Source organism: Carex rostrata, chromosome 4 (assembly GCF_964058835.1).
Source record: "Carex rostrata chromosome 4, lpCarRost1.2, whole genome shotgun sequence".
NCBI lineage: Eukaryota > Viridiplantae > Streptophyta > Magnoliopsida > Poales > Cyperaceae > Carex > Carex rostrata.
Window position 1 is genome coordinate 10,017,206 of NC_135921.1, and position 26,872 is coordinate 10,044,077.

General features: G+C 31.4%; 1 protein-coding gene across 1 annotated transcript; it reads right to left on the reverse strand.

Moving 5' to 3' along the window:
• Positions 1–6,160: 6,160 nt before the first annotated feature.
• LOC144553164 (flavonol synthase 1-like) lies at positions 6,161–9,438 on the reverse strand. Its single transcript, XM_078301266.1, has 3 exons — positions 8,893–9,438; positions 6,681–7,008; positions 6,161–6,584 (listed from the first exon to the last, which is right to left on the reverse strand). Exons 1-3 carry the CDS (start codon positions 9,354–9,356, stop codon positions 6,372–6,374), a joined length of 1,005 nt encoding a protein of 334 aa, XP_078157392.1. The 5' UTR covers positions 9,357–9,438; the 3' UTR covers positions 6,161–6,371.
• Positions 9,439–26,872: the final 17,434 nt, after the last annotated feature.

The following is a 26,872-nucleotide window of genomic DNA, read 5'->3' on the forward strand; positions in this document are numbered from 1 at the left end:
TATACAAATTGTGGCTAGTGGGAATTGAACCCAAACTCTTTTCAACACAACATAAGCTCTTATCACTACGAGTGAACATATGTTACTTTATGAGGGGGCTAGACTATATAAAATGTTTTTTTAAAAAAAATTTAATTAAATCTTAGTATATATTGTTAGTGTAATAATCTAGAAGTCAATAATACGATAATTGATTATATAAAGCTTTGTTCATGAATTGGATGATTAATATCATTTTGTTGCCTTGAGTATTATTGCATTTATGGATCATTTCGAGTTCATGACTGAAATTGTGAAACTCCATAATATAGATAATATATACTCTTAAAAGGTCACTGACCAAGGTAATTAGCAGGAACACTAATTACCGCTATAAGGTTAGTATGTGAATTAAATGATGGTCAAGTTTTACAGACCATAGACAAGGAGTTGTCATTTTAATCACATAGATATATGTTCCAGGAACATGATATCTGACAGACCCCGAATGAAACATTATACGGAATTGTGTTCGTGTCATTAATGCTTTCATTCAGTGTTAAGTTCTAAAGTATGAGGTATTCATCTTTCCTACTAAGAAATGTATATGTGTGATTGTTATCAAACGCTGTCGGTAAAATGCAGTTATAACGGTAGCTCTTCGGTATACATGGCTTAGCTGAGGTAGTGATGGTTTACCAAAAGTACTATTGTCCCTCGTATCTCTATACGAGCTATAGCATCACTGGGCCTATTGATAGAGTAAGATTATCAGCGCGCGGTATAATTACAAGAGTAATCATATTTGATAATCTGCTCAAGATCAAGAAAAGATTAAGTTTACAAGGATGACACACACCTACCTTGAAACTAATCTGATAGCTATGTGACAAAAGAACTGACACAAGTAAATTGTTTACTGAATCGTGATATTGTACTGTACATCATCACCTGTGTAATTGGATGGTCATGATGCGTTTTGCCAGATGCCTCTCATGATTATAGAAGTTAAAACAGTTTTAATTCTATTTACCAACATAACACAGGTCCTATCGGGTCACACCATATAGGAGTTAATCGGAGAATCTTATTGTGATTGATTATAAATTGGTTATGATCAATAGTAAGATGATTATAATTAATTATACGTGTTATAATTAAATTATAAATGTTATGTAAAAATAACAAGCAAAAACATTGGTTAATTTATAAACGTGTATGACACGTTGTATAAAAGTTAACCGGTTAATTTATAAATGTGCAGGACACGTTGTATAAATTACCGAAACAACAACCGCAAAAAAAAATATAATTATTCATAATAATTATACGAATATTATTTGTATTCGGGCCGAGGGCATTCGGGTCTTTTCAGATTCGTCCTTATCTGCATGACATGTCATCGATCCTATCCAGATGACACGTCATCGATCCTATCCACATGACATGTCATCATCCTTATCCATTCAATGGCATATCTTGTAGATAGGCCGAACTTGGAGGGCATTTTGGTCTTTTGGCAACCGACCCTAAACCCTATAAATAGGGGTGGAGGGATAGAGAGAAAAACCACTAATTCACACGTATCGTTTCGTGCAGAATCGAATCGGTATTTTCTCTCTTTCTCGGTTTCTCTCCCAAATAGTGTTTCGGTTGAGAAAAGAAAGTTATACGTAGTTGACCTATAATCTTGCGGGTTGTTGTGGAGTATATTTACGGGATTGATGAATAGTGTTTTACCGAATTTCGCGGTATGTCAGTTTTGCTTATTTGTGAAACTGAGTAACCGAAAATTCGTGTTTACAGGTTTTCGTCTTTTTCTCTGTGAATAGTGTTTTTGCAGAATTCCGAGGTTTACGGTATTTCTGGCAAAAGAAATAAACCGCTCTCTAGTTAGTCCTGGTGGATAACCTATAGAGTCACCATACGTTTGGTGCTCCGAGTAGAATCATTCCCGTGATGTAGCTCTACTCGCTCGGTCTGCATTCCAACTGTGATTTGGAAACAAGGTATAAATATGTTATATTAATCTATTTAATTGGTAAGTAGATTAAAGTTTTAGAAATCAATCATGGAGTAGATCTGTAAAATGATTAAATTGAGTTTTGATGCCAAAGGAATACTGAAGGTGGACCGCCTTGGAAAGTTTCTTGACATACCCCATTTAATCCTTGGCTTAAGTTAGAAGTAAATTTTTTGTTTTACGTTCTTTCCGCAGCTTAAACCTAAACGGGTTTTGGTTACCCCGAAACCCAACATATATAACTAAATTTTTAAAATTATAGGGACGGTTTAGTCACCTTTTGATTGGTTTTAGATCCGTTCCTATCAGAAATGTCTTTTTGATGGTATTACTATCTAGGAATGAGTTTAAATCTGATAAACTATTTGAATCCGATTTGATAATTTTTTGTAGCCCCACAAAAATTCTAGGTCCGCCCTTGGATCTTGTAGAGGTTTAGATTATTATCTTTATTCGGCTTTTTGAATGATGATACGCACAAATATCCAAGGATGAGTGATGCTATTATGCGATCCAAGTCAGGTAAATGATATCTCAAATGTTTATTTCAATTTGGTACGAATCTTAAAGTAGTAATTAAGAGTTAGAGAGCTCGATGTAGCATGGAAGATTAAAAAAAATTGCCCTCAAAGCACCTTCACAACTCTCATACAAAGAATAATATTTTTATCATTATTTTACATACTAAAAAAATAATTCCTGTGTACATCAATTTTTATATATTTATTCATTGGATATTTTTAAAATATTGTTAATTAAAAACATAAAATTATAAATGCATTCATATTGCTGTTAATAGCAGGTCTATTAAACTTTGTTGATTTAAAGGACATTAAGTGTTCGATGAAATAATTTAAGAAATTCAATGAAGAATTTTAAACAGCATCAATTATATGCGTAAATGCACTCTGTAAAAATTATATGTGTAATTCTAGATGTAAAAATATTTTTTATTTTAAAAAAAAATAACTTTACAAGTATGTAGAGTGCATATATTTAGTGGTTTGCTAACGGGTTACCCGTGACCCGTTCCGGGTAACCCGTTAGGGGTAACGGGTAGGGCGGGTAGACGGGTAGGACGGGTACGGGTACAACCCGCAACGGGTAGACGGGTAGTTTTCCCAAAACCACTACCCTACCCGTTTATTACCCGTACCCGTTGCGGGTTGACGGGTACGGGTATCCCGGGTACGGATCCGGGTATCCGGGTACGGGTCCGGTCCGCCCGGTTTTTTTTTTTTTTTTTTTTTTCTGTTTTTCCCTTTTTTTCTGTTTTTTTTCAAAAAAATTCAAATTTTTTTGAAGTGAAACGGGTCGGGTACGGGTAACGGGTACGGGTATGCGGGTAGATGGGTACGGGTAACGGGTACGGGTATGCGGGTAGATGGGTACGGGTAGGCGGGTACGGGTAGGCGGGTACGGGTAGACGGGTACGGGTATAACGGGTTTTTTTTCAAATTAGGTTGTCCGGTCCGTTTATTACCCGTACCCGTCTACCCGTCTACCCGTTTGTACCCGGGCAACGGGTACGGGTACCACGGGTAACGGGTACGGGCCGGGCAAAACGGGTTCTACCCGTTCCGGGTTTAGCAAATGCCTACATATATTGGATGTTATTTGAAATTGAGACGAAATGTAGTCATAATTCATAAAAAAATATCAACAACACATATAATACGCTGTAAATGCATTCTAGAAGAATATATATATGTAATTCTCGGCGTATATGTTTGATATTATTTGACAATTTGGTGAGATCTTACAGTCATAGATAGTCATAATTTACTAAAAATATCAACAAACACACAATAAGACCTATATAGTAGACACTTTTCGCGAGGGAAAAATACATTTATGACGGTACTCCCTCGCAAAAAGTACCGTCGCAAAAAGAAAAAGCTAAACAATGACGGTACTCCGTCGCAAAAAGTCATTTTTTTATTCTCGCGAAAAGTGTCTCATTCTTGTTGTATACGCTTTAGAAGAATTATAGGTGTAATTTTTGATGTATCTCTTTCATATTTCAGCAAATAAATTAACAAGACTGTAGATGACATATATTGAATGTTGTTTGACAATTCTACACCAAAAAGAGACGACATTTGAATTGTGCAACGAAAGAGAGAAGGCATTTCACTTTCGAGGGAATAAGGTGTTTAACGATGTACAGAGGAGAAGGGAAATAAGATTAAAAGCTCAACTGTTTTGTGTACTGGAGAGGGAAGCAATAAATACCTTCTTGCCACCTCATTTCCATCAAAATACCCTTGTAAATGTCGAAAATAGATGGTGAAAAAGACAACTTTTAGGATGCATAGTAAGAATTTTTAGTGGCAATTAAGAGTAACGCAAAGCAAAGTTACCATGTGCTAATTAAGTACCAAGAATAAAAATGGTCGTGTCGAGTACTAAGAGCGAAATAAAAATCCATAAAAAGTAGGTTTTTTTTTTGTGATCAGATATGTAACTTTTACCTTTATGTTAGTTATTATGCGGTGTTGTGATATAAATTTTTAAAGGTTCAATGTTGTCCTGAGTCCTGACATCAGTTATCCAAATAATAATATAATTTTGCAATTTAATATATATTCAAAATTTCTTAAAAAAGAAAAAGAAATGATAAAAAAAAGATAAACCGAAAATATATAGGTTTCACGGCTCAGTCAAATCTTTTCGGATCAACTTTTTTTAAATGTATTCAGGAAGCTTCGGTTCTGAGACTCGATGTAGTTGTGGCGGAAATCATATTTCAGTATGAGCAATTGTAACGTTTCATGTAAGTTTAATTTTATTTCCCGAAATTTTTATTTATACCATATTCTTTAAAAAAAATATCACATTTTTTTGGAGAATTTTAAAAACACTCAAGCAGCCAATTCAATGTGTGGCTTCATTCATAGGAGCCACAGATTGAACTGGAGGCCTCCAAAAAATACACTCTAATATACTAATATTTAGATTTTTAGAAGCCTCCAATTCAATTTGTGGCCCCCAAGAATGGAGCCGCAAATTGAATTGGCAGCCCGGGTATTTTTAGAATTTCTCAATTTCAGGAGTGTTTTGGTTTATTTTTTTTTTTTGAAATAGTATTAATAAAATTTTTGGTTTCATTTCGAATAAGAGTCAATTTCAGAGTCCTAACTAATTCGTGGAAACCACTTCACAAAACAGATCACCAATGTAATTGCAAAGATTCTTTCTCAAAAAATAAATTGTAAAGATTCATGAGATCCGACTTCACAACTTCTGCAAAGGTTTAAAAAAAAAAGTTTCATGAGATCACCATATCAACTACTATCAACAAGATTCGAGAGGAAGAAACACGTAATATGGACATTGCTCAGATAGTAAACCTTCTGATGTCCATAGCAAGAGAGAAAACCAGTGAGAAAACTTCTACTCAGGATGATGTAGTTGGCAACCCCCAAAATCAAACATCTAGAGAAGAGTTGAATGAAGGGGATGTTGTTAATTGGGATGAATTAGTTTAGTTTTGATATTTTGAGTATTTTGATATATGTTATTAGTAGGTTGCAGTTTCTTTTGAATACTTCAACTTTGCAGGTTGATTTTCTTGATATATTGTAGGTGTTGATGTAATTGTGAAACGTCTGCATGACTTATTTGTATCTGATTTTGATATCTATTTTGGATATCGGATAGGTACATTTGATTTCTATATGAAATCAGTGGAAATCTTTACTACTATTTTTTTTTTTGAAAAAAAAAATACTATCAACAAGAACTCCGGCTCTCATTTTTTACAATGCGACATTTCATAATCTAAATATGTGGATTTTGCAGATAAATTACTACCAAACCTCGGATAAATGTCACTATACTATTTGTTTGATTCTCGTTTATATCTTCGCTATATGAATTGAACATAGTCTTATCGCTCGTTAAAATCATTTTTGAGATAGAATTGTCGCTTGATAATAAATCTTTTGCGATTTTTTAAAATAAGAACTTTCATAATTAGTTTCCACATCCATTCTTTATAAAATATGTTTTTAGTTTGTTGAAATTGAGCCTACAGTTTTATACAGAGACGAGACTCCTCTTCATTTGTGCTAAGCATAAATTTCAAATCATATATGAATTAAAAATTAAATAGCCAGATTTGCTATCCTTATTTACTGTATGAACTAAATCAAATATTGAGTACCATATTTTTATTTTAATATGACAAAAAGTTCGCACTACAAAATAAACCACAACTGGTTGTTTGTGAAGGCCAGCTACAACTTGAGCTTGATAGAAGCAAAACCTCCTATCTTCTTATTTATTAGTTTCACTAAACAATACCATTAATGCCCATCAAAGGGTTTATTTGAACTATGAAAACATAGTTAACAATTAATTAAAATTATTGAGGAATCTTGTTGAGCTTGCAGTACTCATAGTCCTTGAACTTCTTGGTTTTGTACTTGGCCGGATTTTCATTGCTGACAAGTTGAGGCAGCGGCCCGATGACAAGGTCCTCTGGTGGCTCACAAAACACTGGCCATGACATGCGGGTCTGGTCTTTGTTCACCGTGCTCCTGTGCCATACGCTCTTGTACTTACCATTGCTCAATATCTGTCAATAAACATAGTAATTAAGTAAGAAAATAGTAAATTAATTAACAAGTTTGGAGAAATTAATTAACTTTTACTTGTGTAAACAATTATGTACCTCAAACTGGTCTCCGATATGCACGATAATCGCATTGGGAATGTACTTGGCGTCGACCCAGTGGTTGTCCTGGAGAACCTGTAACCCTTGAACTTCATTAGGCACCAAAAGGGTGAGGGTTGACATGTCAGAGTGTGCTGCAACACCTAAGGCAAGGTCGGGGCGGGGACACGGCGGATAGTAGTTGATTTTGAGCAGAAATTTCTGGTTTTCGCCTCCTGATGCTTCCTTTAAAACATTTTTCTCTAAACCTAATCCAATTGAGAGGTGCTCAAAGAGGCGATGCACCAAGGGGACCAGGTACTTGCTGTACTCTTCATGAGCTTTTCTGTTGTAACAGAAAAATGTGCTTCTATGAATAATTAATAATTTTGCCAAACTGGTGCTCAAAGTTTGGTGTGTGTGTATATATATATATATATATATATATATACGCCAATGGCAATCATCCGTAATTTTCTTTTTGATAAAAAGATGAGGGTCAACTGGTCAAGCCCTTAACTATATATTATCAATAACCGTAAAATGAGACTAAAATAATGCTAAATAAATATAAATTTACTTTCTTAATTTATAAATGCAGTGCAATATATTGGATATGGTTAAATGTAAACCTTGATAAAGGTTCATATGAAAAAAAAAGAAAAAAGAAGAAGCTTTCACTAGATAGTACGTAAATATTAAAAAATGGGCCAAAGATAAAAGTTGTTTTTTATAATTTTATCATATGAATATGCTTGTTAATTGGTTGTAAATTTAGGTGTAATCCACATTACATTATAGATGAACTAAATTAATTTAAATATAGTTATCGTAAAATTAGATGATGCCAGAGATACAATAATTAGATGCGATAGTCAAAATTAATGATAGCAATTAATGGCGCCTATTGCAGGAATTTTTTTTTTTTTTTTTTTTTGTTGCGTGAAATTGCAGGAATTATTTTCAACCAAAGAAAAAAGTCTATCTTGTTTGCTGACTAATTAAAAGGTCTATTTCTTTTCCAATCGCATGATAGCAATGCCAGATTAAAAAAGGTCTCACAAGAGAGATTCACAGGACTCAAATTTTTTTTTATATATCACGTCAAGATCATTTCTTAACTTCCTTGTCCAAAAATTTCTTTTGACGCAGGCGTTATTCATAGGTAACTGTGGTTCTGTTGTTGACATTTTCGGCAGAAGGATTAAATTTAAAATGCATAATAAAGACTTAAATCTAAATATTCATAATAACAAATTAGAATTCTAACATCTAGGCTACAAGCACATATATGATAATTTATTAAGAGAATTGAATTATATAAAAATTTAATTAAATTTGAATATATATATATATATGATCAATTTTTTTGAAAATCATGGAGGTGGCTAAGCAACTCATATACAGACCATACATAGATACGCCCCAGCAGGGGGTTTTTTTTTTGGCAATAACAACCTATAGCTTGGTCCCCCGCACAACACATCTACATCTCTGGTATTATTAGAGTTTCTAATCTGATGTGATAGTTTTAATCTAGTTTCAGAGATGTGAGAGAGTTTTTTTATTTAGAAACTATGCAGTAAAGTTTCTTATTAAGAAACTATTTATAAAGTATATGCTGACCAAATAATTGACTTAAATTATTTCTACTTTCTAATTTGTTACTAGCATGGTTTAATAGAAACTCTAAATTAATTTCAGAGATATGAGAGTTAAAAACTTTAGAGAACTTAATTTCTAAAAAGTGATTTTCAATTAGTTAGAAACTTATTTGAGTTACTAGGATATAGATTCTCTAGCATTTTAACACACTAATTTTTTTTTCTTTTCTTTTCTTCTTTTATTTTTTTTATTTTTTTTTAGGTAGCCAGGAAGCACCTTAATTTACAGTCCCTTACAGATTATTTTTCGTGTGTGTACTAGGTTGACAAGGTTAAAAATTGACAAAAACTTGAATAACTTCGTCTAGCCAGAAGCCTAGCTATACAATTGTATTTATTGTATATATATTTGACAATATTATGCATGGAAGTTTAATTTATATATGATACTTACGCTGAAAAAGTTTACTTAATTATACTGATATACATAGATCAAATTAAAGGTGTCAAGTCCAATATTACAGTTAATGAAAAGAAATTAACATATTTCACCTGATATGATGAGTTCATTTTGCGTGGCCAAGTGCATGCACAATATAATAAAATATCATAAATATGTATCAAACCTGTACTCTGGCGGGCTCTGCGGCCAGACACTGTAATCAAGAATCTGTTGTGGCCAGATGTTGTGATACAGAAAATCAACCCATGTCTTCTTTCCTTCGGGTTCCCTGTGCAGCTTCGTGCCGTATCCCTCTTTCATCCCTGGTTTCTTTGCAATCTTCTCCTTCTCATCCTGTGGCGCCAGCTCGAAGAATTCTTTTCCGACCCTCTGCATCTCCTTCACCACCTCTTCGGGAATGCCGTGATTTACCAACTGGAAAATTCCCCACTCGGATGACGCTTCGACCATTTCACGCGTAAGCTGGTTCTGGTCTGGGTTAGCCAGGTCTATAACGGGTAGCTCTGGTACTGGTCCATTGAAGGTCGTTATGCCGGGTTGCTCATGCTCTGACCGGATGAACTCTGGCGGTATTATGCCAAGGTTATTGCTCCGAGATGCTATGGCTTGCACCCTTTCTACCTCCATAGTTTCCAAAGAGATATTAAGATATATGTTTTTGAAAGTTCAAATTATGAATGAAGGTAATACTTTTCTTAAACGATGGGATGGAGAGGCATGGGATATGTTGTAGAATATATATAGATGAATGAAATTATAATTGTTGGTTTGTTATGTGGCTGGAAACTACCCACAGGTCATAATTCCAATTTTTGTTTGATCAGGAATCATGACATCAAAATCAATGGAAAAGATCAAAACATGTTGTATAACTTTAAAATCATATATATCTTCCACATATAAGTTTGCCGCCTCAGTTTAAATTGTCATTAATATTCCTAGCTAGGAATGCAGCCGTTTGAATAAATAGAGGCGTCGTTTACTAAATCAAAACTAATAGTAAGCATGCACTGTCATATCTGCTGGGACTCGACAACTCCGGTACCACCGTACCAGATCGGATTATTTTTACTTTGCATTATTGAATCTTTATATATATAACTTGTTTGGAAGAAATGATCCCTAACAGAGCAGTTTTGGTTTCACACAGCGCAGAAACTATAGAATCAAAATATGGTTTCTGAGCTGTATAAAGTTAAAACTGCTCTGTTCAAATATTTACCTTCAATTATAAACCTAGCTAGATTTGTGTTTTTTTAGTTTAGATGACCTCTCCAGTTGGGCTCTGTACGTAGTTGAGATTACAATCAAACGGATCATAGAGAATCATATTTATTTAACTTAATTTATATATATTATGGTTAGGGGAGAAATAGGAAAATTGAGATTGGGGAGATTAGATGAATAAATTTTATATAAATTGTTATTTTATGAGTAATTTTTGCAAAAATTAAAAAAAAAATTTAAGAATTAAAATGAAAATGAAAATTTCATAGAACTGTAACTACTTTTTCCAACACTTCACCCTTAATTATGGCATTTTGGATTGGACGAGGTTTCAAATCATCTGACTTAAAATTATTTTCTGTTTCAAATCATCTGACTTAAAATTATTTTCTTACTAAATTTACCCGATATAGTAATATTAAGATGGGCTACGTTACATTTGTAATGTATAGTCATTTTTATACATTGGACTATAAATCACGTGATTAAAGATCTAAATAACTGATCGAAACTGTTAATCTTGTTGTCAATATTAATATATGTTTGGAGACCAAATTTTAAATTTTAGGAAAAAATTTTACTATTTTTTTATGATCCAGATTTATCTGAAATCAGCGATTTTCAATAAATCTAAAAGAATAATAATAAATTTCTAAAAAATCTAAAATTTTGATCTCCAAAACATATATTAATATGGACAACAAAATGAACAGTTTGAATCGGTTATTTAAACTTAGAATTACATAATTTATAGTCTAATATACAAAAATAACTATACATTACAATGTACCGTAGTCCATCTCAATATTAAGATTGTGCAATATTCAAATAAATAAAAAAAATCAAATTAATGACATGATAAAAATTTCTCAAAAAAATAATGACATGATAAAATGACAAAATAGATGCAGCCTATCGAAACTTCCAGTTCCCCAGTCCATGCGTACAACTTTTCCTTGACTTCAGCAATTACTCCTTAATTAATTGATTCCCTTCTAGAATAAATATATACCTTACCTAACCCTCCTCGGATCAAAATGACAATGATTGACTTATGAAATTGACTGTCATTTTCAATTAGGTATTCAAGTTTTTTTTATTGACCAAATGGAGAGGCCGTTTCAAAATTTAATACAGAATTTGGTGACAAGAAATAGAGATATGGTAAAATTATCTGACTCAACTTGAAAATTATTCCGACCTGATTTTAATTAAACTATTATTGAACAAAAATTAAACTAATTAACATGACTCGGAATAATCGAATCCAACCGAAACCCTGACATCCTAAATATTCAAGCCAATCAAAATCAAGCTATTATTTAACTCAAGGTATCTTTATGTAAGATATCCATGCATATATAGTAAAAACAAAAAGATTTTTGTTTATCATTGAAGAATCTTTTATATGTAAGATTCTTATTATTAATTGAAAGAAACTTCGTCAAATAAATATTTTGTCTTTCCCTTATTGATTTTTGAATTATAGACACGAATCGCCTTTGCAACTGCTCAAATCATCTGACTTAAAATTATTCATTTTTTTTCCGCAAAATCTGTACTTAGTAAGAAGAAATATCTTAAGCTACTGTAACATGTTATCACCTCAGTAATTAATTTAAGAGAATTTTTAATTACAATTTATAGATGTTTTTCCCAGTTTTCTTTATTAGAATCTTAGATCTCGTGTACAGCAATATTTACATTCTGAATTTATTTATGATTGTGTAATTTGTGTTGATATATATATATATATATATAGAGGTTGGCTAAGATCAAAGTGGTAGTTCCTGAGCTTTGGTGCTACCAATTCGTTTTTCAATTTTCAAAGTTCAAAACGTCGATCCGAACCGTTCAAGTTGTTCTCCATATTAAATTGTGCTTGGAGACCAAATTTTACATTTTTCTGAATTTTTTTACTATTTATTAAGCCACTTTGAAAACAGCTAATCCAACGGTGGCTTCTGATTTTACTGTTTTGTTAAGCCACCGTTGGATCAGCGATTTTCAAAGTGGCTTAATAAATAGTAAAAATATTCAGAAAAATGTAAAATTTGGTCTCCAAGCACAATTTAATATGGAGAACAACTTGAACGGTTCGGATCGACGTTTTAAACTTTAAAAATTGAAAAACGAATTAGTAGCACCAAAGCTCAGGAACTACCACTTTGATCTTAGCCAACCTCTATATATATATATATATATATAGAGAGAGAGAGAGAGAGATGGGCTACGGTGAGTTGCGAAGTAAAACGCGTTTCTACTTCACGCCGTATTTTTATTTTGAAAGTCCAAACGACCGATCCGAACCGTTAGATGTTTAATCCATATTGAAATGTGCTTGGAGACCAAATTTTATATTTTTTGAAATTTTTTTACTATTTATTTAGCACTTTTGAAAATTGCTGTTTTGCTGTGAACAGTAAAAACAGTAAAATTTTCTGGACCATCAGATCAGCGACTTTCAAAATTGCTTAATAAATAGTAAAAATTTCCAAAAAATGTAAAATTTGGTCTCCAAGCACATTTCAATATGGAGAACAAGATGAACGGTTCGGATCGACATTTTGAACTTTAAAATCGCAATATATGAGTGTGAAGTAAAATAGTCGCTTTTCTTCGCAACTCACCGTAGCCCATCTCATATATATATATATATATATATAGAGTAGAACTAGGGTGCTCTTAAGCTCACCAAAGTGTTTGGTGAGCTTGACTCTAAAACCCATCAAATCAATTTCAAATGACGAATCCGAACCGTTAGAACCTGCCTACTTTACGTGTGATGCGTCTACATGTGAAATTTTTAAACATTCGAATTAGTTTAGTATAAAGTCAATTGGTCAAAATTAGAAGGTTAATAAATTAATTTTAGTGCATTCATTTTTTGAACGTTTTTTGACCGCTTGACTTTATACTAAATTAATTCGAATGTTTAAAAATTTCACATGTAGACACATCACACGTAAGGTAGGTGGGTTTCAACGGTTCGGATTCGTCATTAGAAATTGATTTGATGGGTTTTAGAGTCAAGCTCACCAAACACTTTGGTGAGCTTAAGAGCACCCTAGTTCTACTCATATATATATATATATATATATAGAGTAATGCTACGCTACTTCGCGAATTAAAAGAGTTGTTTTAATTCACACTCATATATCTAGTTTTGAAGGCCAAATAGCCAATCCAAACCGTTAGATGTTTAATCTATATTAAAATGTGCTTGGAGACCAAATTTTACATTTTTTGGAATTTTTTTACTATTTATTAAGATGGTTTGAAAATCGCTGTTTTTTAATGGTGCAGAATTTTAATAAAAACAGCAATTTTCAAACCATCTTAATAAATAGTAAAAAAATTCCAAAAAATGTAAAATTTGGTCTCCAAGCACATTTTAATATAGATCAAACATCTAACGGTTTGGATCGGCTATTTGGCGTTCAAAACTAGAGATATGAGCGCGAATTAAAACAGCTCTTTTAATTCGCGAAGTAGCGTAGCATTACTCTATATATATATATATTTATAGTAGAACTAGGGTGTTCTTAAGCTCACCAAAGTGTTTGGTGAGCTTAACTTCAAAATTCATCAAATTGGTTTCAAATGACGAATCCGAACCGTTGAAATCCGCCTACCTTATGAGTGATGCGTCTACATGTCAAAATTTTAAACATTCGAATTAATTTAGTATAAAGTCAAGCGGTCAAAAAACGTTCAAAAAATGAATACACTAAAATTAATTTATTAACCTTCTAATTTTGACTGATTTACTTTATACTAAATTAATTCAAATGTTTAAAATTTTGACATGTAGACGAATCACTCGTAAGGTATGCGGATTTCAACGGTTCGGATTCGTCATTTGAAACCAATTTGATGGATTTTGAAGTTAAGCTCACCAAACACTTTGGTGAGCTTAAGAACACCCTAGTTCTACTCATATATTATATATATAGAGAAAGAGATATGGGCTATGCTGCATTGCAATGTATAAACTATTTTGTGCATTGGACTATAAATCACCGGATTCAAAGTTCAAATGACTGATCCAAACCCTTCACCTTGTTCTCCATATTAATATGTGTTTGGAGACCAAATTTTACATTTTTTGAAAAAAATTTACTATTTTTTTAGATTTATTGAAAATCATTGTTTTCAGACAAATCTAGACCATAAAAAAACTGCGATTTTCAATAAATCTAAAAAAATAGTAAAAAATTTCCAAAAAATGTAAAATTTGGTCTCCAAATACATATTAATATGAAGAACAAGATTAACGGTTTGGATCGGTTATTTGGACTTTGAATCCAATAATTTATAGTCCAATGTACAAAATAATCTATACATTGAGATGGGCTATGGTGCATTGCAATGCATGAACCCCCTTATGCATTGCACTATAATCACGGATTTAAAGTCCAAACGACCGATCCGAACCGTTAGATGTTTAATCCATATAGAAATGTGCTTGGAGACCAAATTTTACATTTTTTGGAATTTTTTTACTATTTATTAAGCATTTTTGAAAATTGCTGTTTTGCTGTGAACAGTAAAATTTTCTGGACCATCAGATCAGCGACTTTCAAAATTGCTTAATAAATAGTAAAAAAATTCCAAAAAATGTAAAATTTGGTCCCCAAGCACATATTAATATGAAGAACAAGATGAACGGTTCGGATCGGTCATTTGGACTTTAAATCCATAATTTATAGTGCAATGCATAAGAGGGTTCATGCATTGCAATGCACCATAGCCCATCTATATATATATATATATAGAGTTAGGCTGGGGTGCTATGGATAGCATAGTGGCCTATATGCTACGGTTCAATATTCGAGTTTCCAAAATTCAAACGGTCGATCCGAACCGTTCATCTTATTCTCCATATTAATATCTGCTTGGAGACCAAATTTTATAATTTTCTGAATTTTTTTACTATTTATTAAGCCACTTTGAAAATCGCTAATCCAACGGTTTTACTGTTTTGTGCAGCCACCGTTGGATCAACAATTTTGTAAAATACTTAATAAATAGTAAACAAATTCAGAAAAATGTAAAATTTGGTCTCCAAGCACAATTTAATATGGAGAACAACTTGAACGGTTCGGATCGACGTTTTGAACTTTGAAAATTGAAAAACGAATTGGTAGCACCAAAGCTCAGGAACTACCACTTTGATCTTAGCCAACCTCTATATATATATATATATATATATATATATCAACACAAATTACACAATCATAAATAAATTCAGAATGTAAATATTGCTGTACACGAGATCTAAGATTCTAATAAAGAAAACTGGGAAAAAAAATCTAGAAATTGTAATTAAAAATTCTCTTAAATTAATTACTGAGGTGATAACATGTTACAGTGGCTTAAGATATTTCTTCTTACTAAGTACAGATTTTGCAGAAAAAAATGAATAAAGATTTATTAGAGAAGTTTGGAATTATAATTCATCGCCATCAATAAAAGCAACAAGAAAAGATTCAAATAAAAATTTAATGACCGAATGAAGTGAAAATGAAAAAGTCGAACAAATAAGGATCAAAATACATTCGGTTTATTTTTTTCATGATATTAATATTAGTATCATTACTCATTAAAATCTCTAACATCGTAATTAATTAATGAAATTCAAACCTACCACCGGTGCACAAGAGACAATTAATATTTTTCTCTTTAAATTTTTATTTTTCCTAGAAAAATATTCTTTCGCATTTCCCACGTTTGTTTATGAATCAATACAAAAGAATTTTTTATAAAATTCATCATCAATTTTAGAAAAAGAAGGGGAAGCGAAGTTTCTACGTCAATTAAGGTCACAGAGAGAAAACAAATAGTTGGTCAACTGAAGAATGAGTTAACAAAGCCGCCCCTACCAATTTATCAAAAAAAAAAAAAAAAGAGTTAACAAAGGCAAATTTGATATTGTAATCCTACGAATATTCTACTTGAAAAAAAAAGTGTGATGATCTAATTATTACAATAATTCAATAGTTTTAGAACACTGATTCATTGTTAGATATATAAAAAAAAAATGTTGTCATACCCATCAAAAACTTCTGAATATCTAATTGCCCAGTAACTAGATTTGCACATTAACATATTCAGCATTTAATTAATTAGAATACAAAATAATATTGATCATAATAGGACGATAATAATTCGTTCATTTAAAGAGAAGGGTAGTTTAGTCATTTCATCTTAAAATAAAATATTAATAATAAGCTCAAATAAAAGTTTAAAATTAGATTAAAGAAAGAAAAATAAAAAAAAAGATTTTTTTTTTATTGAGAAAATAAGCAACGTTTATGTTTTGAAGGGAAAATTGAATATTTAAATGCTTTTGATAGAAATGACAACAATTATTGTAATTTAAAATGTAAAAATAAGAATTTTAAATATTTTGCTGAGGAAATAGACATCTTAAAATATTTCAATGGGTTTACATTCTCCTAAAAAAATAAGTCTTCTGCTCCTGTTCTTTGTTAGAAAAAAAATTCAGCCTCTCAAGTCAGCAAATTGAATTACTTAACAATCAAGAATTTCTGAAATGCCGTATCTAAATATTTATCATATTAAAAAAATGCGGTATTTTGAACATTTTTTCCGAACCGGATTTCTTAAATGCCATTTCTTGCTATTTTGAATATATGGCGGCAGCTTGAAAAAGACATATATGGAATATTGGTGGAGGCAGTTAAAGATTGATCACTATTCATTTTCCAAAATAGATGTATTATTTATGAAAAAATATTTTGGAGGAAGTTCTTTAGATATATAAACTGGAAACCATTTTCAAATTGATTTGATGTAAGGTAAGAATATTTATTTTCTTCCCAAAATTTTCTTCCATCCTCCATGTATCAGTTGTATCCATTAGGTTGCCTTTCAAACTTTATTTCTCAGCAGAGAAATATCAATTGAAGAATAAAATTAAAATAATACGAGGAAAATTTATTTGCATCCATAAATGATGATTCAAATTATCCCAATCATTGTTTCTCTAATATTTAAGGTAAAAAAATTAGTTGAGAATTATACTATAATAAAATTCCCTAATGAACTGGTTTGATTATATTCTGCCACGGAATTTAAAAAAAGAACAGGTTTGATTATTAGTTTGGAAGTCTATTCCCAAAACTATTAGATCACAAAGCCAAATTGTAACGGTGCTATGGGTTGCATAGAGGGCTACGGTGCTACGGCTCAATATTCAAGTTTTCAAAATCCTAACGGTCGATCTGAACCGTTCATCTTGTTCTCCATATTAATATGTGTTTGGAGACCACATTTTACATTTTTTTGAAATTTTTTTACTATTTGTTTAGACAGGTAGAAAATCAGTTGATCTAAAAAATTCTGCACCATTCAGATATTTGATTTTCTACCTATCTAAAAAAATAGTAAAAAATTTCCAAAAAATGTAAAATTTGGTCTCCAAACACATATTAATATGGAGAACAAGATGAACGGTTCGGATCGACCATTAGAATTTTAAAAACTCAAATATTGAGTCTTAGCACCGTAGCCCTCTATGTAACCCATAGCACCGTAGCCTTACCCAAATTTATGTAAATTAAAAGCCTGATCCTCAAACTTATTTGAAGGGGTGTACAACGGGCGGATCGATGATATTTTATTAAAATTTGAATCCAATCCAATTATACCGGGTTAAAAAAATTCTTTATTTGACCCACCCATAACCCAACCCAACCCATCTATTTTTTTATATACGGGTTATGCGGGTTAAACGGGTTATAATTTTGATCAAAAATCTATTATATATCTTTTTACTATTTTTATTAAAACTAGGTACAAATAAAAGTGACAAACATAAATAAAATAAAAATAATTTAGCATATAACATCCATAACAAAAAAACATATCCATAATGTAATATCCTAAAAAAAAAAAGGCAGCGACATATAACAATCACATATAAAATTCATGAAATAAAAAAAACATAACAATTCAAATTCAAATTAAACTTAAAACTCTTAAAGAGTAAATAGAAAGAGAAGTTCCATCAGGTTCAGGCGGCGGACTGGAGAGCCTATTCACTGCTTATTCAAACGGCTACTGTACTGACAAAAAATCCCAATTTCATATGTGCTTACATTCCAAGAGAGGAGAACAACAGAGCCAATGATTTAGCTAATCTGGCTAGAAGAAATCGGATGCCATATTCGGAATTCACTTACCCACTCTTTCTAGAAGATGGATGTACTGACTTCTTTTAACCAGTAGAGAGCTTGCTAGGATAATCTTTTTTTTAATGTACTGTCTGTAATATAAACTGCTACTGGTAAAAGAAGTGCCTACGGGCTCAAAAGAAAAAAAAAAAGAAAAAAAAAAAGAAAGAAAATGTGAGGGGAGGAGTAAATAGAAAGAGAAGTTATGTAAAAATGTAAAAACGTAGATTTGAGGCCGGGTCCGGGTATAAACGGGTTATTAAGAGCAAACTCATGACCTAACCCAGAGTAACGGGTTTGTCAAAATTCAATCCGTACCCGACCCAGTAACATCTCAACCCGGTAAAATACGGGTCAGGTCGGACGGGTCACACGGATCGGATGGGTCGACAGTATTTTTGTATACCCTCTACTTATTTCAAGTCACAAGCATAATCCTCAAATTTATTCCATGACTGCCTACCAGAAAAAAAATTCCTTCCTTCGGCCCATGAAATGTAGGCCCATTTTTTTTTCTTTTTTTCTTTGCCCCGGCCCAGCTCTCTTAATAAATTTATTTTACAGTTCAGGCGGTTCGATGGACATCAGATCAAATTTCGGCCAGATGTCCAGTTGGAACAGTTTGGTTCGTGTCAATATTTATACGTATCAGATCAAATTCGGTCGAATGTCGCGGTTTTATCTGTGTTAATATTCACATGCACTCGATACGCACGGCTCCAATCGGACATCAAATTAGACTGAATTTGATTCCGTGTCCATCAAACCGCCGAATAGTTTGTTTTCTTTTGTTTTTCGACACTCTGAGCCGAACCAGCAGACACCCAAGGCTGTAACCGACCTGGTACCAGTCTTGGTTCTTACAAAATTTTAAATTTTAAATTCATACCTTTCACTCTTGCTATACTTTGATATCAATATTCACACGGGGAATACCATGACTAAACTGAAATCTATTCTATATCATGCTTTTGTGGTTTCTAAACCTCTAGACTTGATTTTTAAGAGCTTTAAACTGAGTTTTCAAAAACTATTTTCTATATAAAAAGTTCCCAATTTCGCTCTTCCATTCCCCGCTTCTCTGTCTTCTCTGATATCCAGACTGTCCTTTTTCCATTCATGTTTAAAACTTCAAATAATAGTTATTTGTGTAAAAATATTTATTGCGTTCTGATTTCATTTCAATTCAAGTGATTTAAATGAACTAAAACCATCCTCCAAATTATGCTAAATAAAAAAAATCCTCCTCCTTTCACATTATTCTCACAAACAGATTTCATTTGTGATGCTGTGATGGAAAATAATTGATTTCGATCAAGGAAAATTAGCAATTTATGAAATTGTTTCACTATTGCTGTTTCTGATTGGCTTTCAGAATTTACCAGTAGCAAGCTCCAACACACTCATCAGAAAATGAAGTGACAATATGCTCCCTTTCATACCTCGTAAATAATTGGAGCAATACTTAATTAAAAGTCGTTGCTACATGTCCAATCAAAATAAACAAATAAAACATGCAATGAAATCTTCTCAAAATGCTCTCCTGCTCTTGTTTGGCACAAACATGATTGAATTAATTGCAAGTTATTATCGCCTACTTAAATTTCCAGTGATTAGAGCATCTACATCCCTGAAACTCTTGGAGTTTCTAAATAACTGTTAACTAATTTTTAGAAATTTTATCTCTGAAAGTTTATAAACCCTCACATCTCTGAAACTCAAAATTAGAGTTTCTTAATTGCCACATCAGCAAATAAATTACAAGAGAAAAAAATTTCAGCGAATTATTTGGCCACGTCAGAGTTTATAAACGGTTTCTTATTAAGAAACTTTGGAGCAAAGTTGCTAAATAAGAAACTCATCTGCATCCCTGAAACTGGTTTAGAAACTGCCACATCAGATTAGAAACTCAAAGAGTTTCAGAGATGTAGATGCTCTTACAAGATTGGACAATGAATCCTGTGGAGAGAATCGTTGTATTAATTGTCTGAATTGTCATGGTAGCAACTATGGCACTAGCTACACAGATCATAATTGTTTATTTTTAGTTTATTTAACTTAATGCATATGCACCACTAAATTCTCTCTAAAACAAATATTTAATTCCCTTGAATTAATTGTAGCAAGGACGATCTGAACCAACTCAAACTTCAATATCTAGCTAAAACCAATGGATGTTGATCCTCGTTAAATTTGGTAATTACCAACTTGATTAAAGGAACTGTGAGGTTGTTTTTATGAACAATTATGAGGATTATATCGAAAATTATTTAAGGTTTACTGGTTTATGATGATTAAATCACTGATATATGAAGATGAGGAGGGTTCAAATGCCTCCATGTTTTTGTGCCTCCATCATGCTTCCATCTCTCTCCATCATTTTCAAAGTTCAAACAGTCGATCCGAACCGCTCAACCTAACCTCCATACTAAAATATGTTTGGAGACCAAATTTTATATTTTTAGGAATTTATTTACTATTTTTTTAGATAGGTACAAAAATACTGTTTTTAGATGGTTCAGATTTACTGATTTTGTACCTATCTAAAAAAATAGTAAAAAAAATTCTAAAAATATAAAATTTGGTCTCCAAACATATTTTAGTATGGAGGTTAGGTTGAGCGATTCGGATCGACTGTTTGAACTTTGAAAATGATGGAGAGAGATGGAGGCATAATGGAGGCACAAAAACATGGAGGCATTTGAACCCTCCATAGTTCTATTTTTGTGTTATGATCTGTGTATTTTAATGGTCAGATTTATATGTTTATATGTTGCGCATTAGTACACCACAAATTTAGTTGTTAGGATCAAGCTGCATGCTCATCTCTTATCTTTGCTCATTTTGTTTCTGAAATTAATTCCCAAAAAAATGTGTGTGTGTGTGTGTGTATATATATATATATATATATTAGACCCTCAAAGTGTGTTCTTAAGTTCGTTAAAAAAAATTTGAGAAAAAATATATAAGGGTCAAGCCCTCATTTGATTAATAAGTTCGTTTAATTTTTGTATCAGTCTTAACTCTTAAAATATATATTTTCGCACAGGTTATGGTTAACTAGTAATTTGAGACAAAATATACAAAATGCAAGCATCAGCAACCATAATAACAACAACAAAATTAGATCGCAATATTGGCTAAAACTTGTAATAATTTCAGTAGCTTTCTAAAAAACAAATTTGAAAAGTTTAAGCCAATCTCAGTAATTTTCTAAAGAATTTTCAGTAACTGTTACATGTACTATTACACAAGCAACTGGACAAACGCAGCAAGGCTAAATAAGTAATGGGCTTGTTCCGTGCTAAAAACCTTAAATGATAAAGTTCATGAGACTAAAAAAAGCATAATAAAATAGTCCTTGAGTTAAGTAATGGCTTCTTCCAAAAAAACCCATCAATGGGAGACAACTCAAAAGTAAGCCCCCAGTTTGGTTGGTTCCGGGCTTGGAATTCTCGAGCATAAATCCTCGAGGTATCCGCGTGAATCTTGAAGTTGTCTATAGGAATTTTAATACGAATTAAACAGCTCTAATCTGACAGCAGATCGCTCCGTTTATAATAAGCCCTACATTGAGCAGAAACTAAACTGTTTTCCTTTTTCTATATATACTAGTCAAGTGTCTACGTGTTGCAGTGGGAACTTATATTATTAAATTATAATAATTAATCTCATAAATCGATAACTGTATTCCATTACATATAAATCAGGACTTTATAAACATTCATAAGATTTTTTTTTTTTTTTGGCATTCAAATGGATGTGAACCGTATGCTTACATTTATTTTGAATACACATATTTGATTGTAAATATAAAAGATCCCATAAAATTTACTTAAAAGCTATCCTAATTTAATGACGACCATAAAATATTTATATAACCCTTTTGAATTTTGATACAAATTGAACACCTATAACCTGACAGCAGATCGCTCTGAATTCCCTCTATATAATAAGCCCTGCATTGAGCATAAACTGAAAGATCGCACTTTCACATTCTAATAACCTTTGAACCAAATCATGCCAAGTTAAAATATCATAAAATTTTATGTGTGAATGGAGAAGGTTGCATTATCACGTTAACATATTAGTTTTCACATCTGAATTTAGATTCCATGACTTATTAAAATTTTAAAAATAAAATATCTGTATCCATGTGAATTGATATTCAGTTGTTAGAAAATAAGTTAACAATTTCTGTTCAATTTAAATTCAAAATAGCTAATCAATATAAAATGATTAAAATAAGAATTTAAAATTTAATGATAAAAAAAATTGATGCTATAATACTATGTATAGCACGGATTGTTCCATACTACGATTGATATTTTTGTTTTAATACCCAGATAGTCAATTTATACTGTTAACATGATTTTCATATGAAAATGTACTTGCAGACTAAATTTTACATTTTTTAGAACCTTTTTAATATTTTTATTATTGAGTGGTGTAGAATCTTTAGATGAAGTGATTGTCAACTTATCTAAAAAATAGAAAGAAAAAATATATAAAATTTGATCTACATATACATTTTTATATGGAGATCATATGTTTGAGTTAATTATTTTGAACTTTGAAAATGAAAATAAAAATATGCATCCTTAATACTAGTCATATGTGCTGACAGCCGTGGAAGTTACTCTATTAGAATGATAAGATTTATTAACAATGTCATTGTTTTTTTTATTTATGGTTTCGTAATTGGCAGCAACTAATTTAGAAATTTAAAACAATCTACTAAGTCTCTAAGTTTATGTCACCGAGGTTACGGTCAAATGGTAGTATATATTATAGTCTTCTATATTGAAGATTTAGGAATTAAATTTTAACACTAATCCAATCCTGCTTTAGTTTGACAGGGTGTGCTTTTGAAGCAGTGTTTCAGTGTGTTTGAACGCTTAGCTTGTAATTTGTACTAACAAAAAAAAAAACAAGAAAAGAAAATGTCTCCAAGGTTAGTTAAGCTTAGTAATATATATATATATATATATATATATATATATAGAGGTAGGCTAATAAACAATCGATTGTTCCTAGTCTCCCGTGCAACCAAGTCATTTTCTGATTTTTAAAGTCCAAATGATCGATCCAAGCCGTTAGATGTGATCTCTATATTAAAATTTGCTAGGAGACCAAATTTTACATTTTTTGGAATTTTTTTACTATTTATTAAGCCACTTTGAAAATCGCTGATCCAACGGTGGCTTAACCAAACAGTAAAATCAGAAGCTACCGTTGGATCAGTGATTTTCAAAGTGGCTTAATAAATAGTAAAAAAATTCTAAAAAATGTAAAATTTGGTCTCCTAGCACATTTTAATATGGAGATCACATCTAACGGCTTGGATCGATCATTTGGACTTTAAAAATCGGAAAATGACTTGGTTGCACGGGAGGCTAGGAACAATCGATTGTTTATTAGCCTACCTCTATATATATATATATATATATATAGAGGTAGGCTAATATACAATCGATTGTTCCTAGCCTCCCGTGCAACCAAGTCATTTTTCAATTTTTAAAGTCCAAATGATCGATCCAAACCGTTAGATGTGATCTCCATATTAAAATGTGCTAGGAGACAAAATTTTACATTTTTTGGAATTTTTTTACTATTTATTAAGCCACTTTGAAAATCGTTGATCCAACGGTAGCTTCTGATTTTACTGTTTGGTTAAGCCACCGTTGGATCAGCGATTTTCAAAGTAGCTTAATAAATAGTAAAAAAATTCCAAAAAATATAAAATTTGGTCTCCTTGCACATTTTAATATGAAGATCACATCTAACGGTTTGGATCAATCATTTGGACTTTAAAAATTAGAAAACGACTTGGTTGCACGGGAGGCTAGGAACAATCGATTGTATATTAGCCTACCTCTATATATATATATATATATATATATATATATATTTTTAACCTATACTAGAACATCAAGCTAGGGGTGCAAACGGATCGGATAGTGATAAAACTATATCCGTATTCGCTTTTAAATTTTGCATACGGATACAGATTAAATATTAGACGGATACATACAGATACGGATCGGATATCTGTAGATATATACATAAATATTTTCATAATTTATGATAAACTATACAGTATATATCTATTATTCGGATAAGAATAATTAAAATTAAAAACCATATCCGTATCCACACGGATATTCGGATATCCGTATTTAATTTTTGAATACGGATACGGATATGGATACGGTGGGATAATATAACCCATCCGTTTCAAGCACATTAATATTAAGCATTTTGCTTGACAGCTTTCTAGTTGTCTTAATTATTAGCCACTTTATCTAGTTACATGTAGTTATAATATTTGACCTGGCATAGTTGTAACATCATGGAATTAATACCTACTTTCTATTTCCATGGTCAACATCATGAAATTAATAATACCCACGTTGGCCGTTTCCATGGTCAACAATCAACATAAGGTATATTATTTAAATAATTGGCTACCTATGCAATTATCAACCTATATAGCTGATATATAGGAATATGCTAGCATATGCTACATGTAGCATAGCTCTCCTCCGTGTAACGGCTCAATATTTAATTTTTTAAAATTCTAACGGTTGATTCGAACCGTTTATTTTATTCTCCATATTAATATGTGTTTGGAGACCAAATTTTACATTTTTTTTTTAAATTGTTTACTACTTTTTTAGATTTATTGAAAATCGTTATTTTTTTTATGGTCCATATTTGCTAAAAACAACGATTTTCAATAAATCTAAGAAAATAGTAAAAAAATTCCAAAAAATATAAAATTTAGTCTCCCAACACATATTAATATGGAGAATAAAATGAACGGTTCGGATCGACCGTTATGATTTTGAAAAGTCGAATATTAAACCGTTGCACGGAGGAGAGCTATGCTACACGTAGCATGCTAGCATATTCCCTGATGTGTGTGTGTGTGTAGCATACGGAAGAAAGGGATCGACCTACGGAAACTAGTTATGCCGATCTTTTTTTTTATTTAGAGCAATAAAAAAATAAAATTATATATTCTTACAAAATGTTTAAAACTAGTAAATTAACTATGACATGTTTCAAAAATTATGAACTTAGTGCAATGATATAAACTCCGTAGAAATATAGATTTAATTCTCACAAAAAAAAATATTTAGAGATGTTGAAATTTACCGAACCCTTTAATAAAATATAAATCATGAAATGGATCAGGCTATCGCTATCGTCACCACCGTTGGTGAAATTAATCTCTTTTGGTTGAGACCAATCAAGTGTGCGACATTCTTTGAATTTAAATAATCAAATATTTTATCTTTTTTTTTTTTTTGCGAAATATCTAATCTCTTGTTATTATCGTATATTGCAAAGCAATTGAATATAGTAAATTAGAGTATTAAATGGTATGATGCGTGGAAGTTGGGGATTGAGAATTAGACTTAGAGAGAATTTAATGCATTACGAAATTATGGAAGTCAAAACTCGATCGTTATTAAGATGGCATCATGGCAATAAATATCGATTGATTTAGTTTCACTACAATAATTTGTTTTAAAGTTGTAGATATAATATATAGAGAGAGAGGAGGGATCCAATTACATCTTTTTTGGTGACACCGAATTACATTCTATAATTACAAAGTTCAAACAGTCGATCCAAATCGTTCAACTTGATAGATATATTAAAATTTACTTGCAGATCAAATTTTACATTTTTCTAAATTTTTTTACTATTTATTAAGATGGTACAAAAATTCAACGGTCTGAATATAGCGATTTTGTTAAATACTTAATAATAGTAAAAAAATTCCAAAAAATGTAAAATTTGATCTGCTAGCACATTTTAACATATCCATTATGTTGAACGGTTTGGATCGACTGTTTGGAATTTGAAAACTTTGAAAATGGAGAGTGTAATTTGGTGTCACCAAAAAAGGGTGTAATTGGATCCCTCTATATATATATATATATATATATATGAGATAGGCTAATGTGTTTTCGTTAGCATATGGGCTGAAATACACACGGTCAAAATTTAAAATTTCAAAATCCAAAAAGTTGATCTGAACCATTCATCTTGTTCTCCATATTAATATGTGCTTGGAGACCAAATTTTACATTTTTATGAATTTTTTTTACTATTTATTAAGTCACTTTGAAAATCGTTGATCCAACGGTTTTACTATTTTGTTAAGCCACCGTTGGATCAGCAATTTTCAAAGTGACTTAATAAATAGTAAACAAATTCAGAAAAATGTAAAATTTGGTCTCCAAGCACATACTAATATGAAGAACAAGATGAACGGTTCAGATCGACTTTTTGGATTTTGAAATTTTAAATTTTGACCGTGTATTTCGGCCCATATCCTACCGAAAACACATTAGCCTATCTCTCTCTCTCTATATATATATATATATTGTAGATATAATATTAAAACAGCATGGATGTTATGGATGTTTAAAATACCGACAGTAAATTAAATTATGAACCAAAACATAAGAGTATGGTTGTTAAGTGCGTAAATATTTCGGAATTTTTTATTTTCGCCATTTAAAAACAAAGATAAATTGAATAACTACAATTTGTGGAAATTATATTTTTATCATGTCTGCAGTTTTAAATTGCAGATCAAAAATGATTGTCCACATTTTGAAACTGTGGACGCATTTCTGTTTGTTCTTTTTCTTTTCTTTTTTGTCAAAACATCATTTTTATTTTTTTGGATCAAAA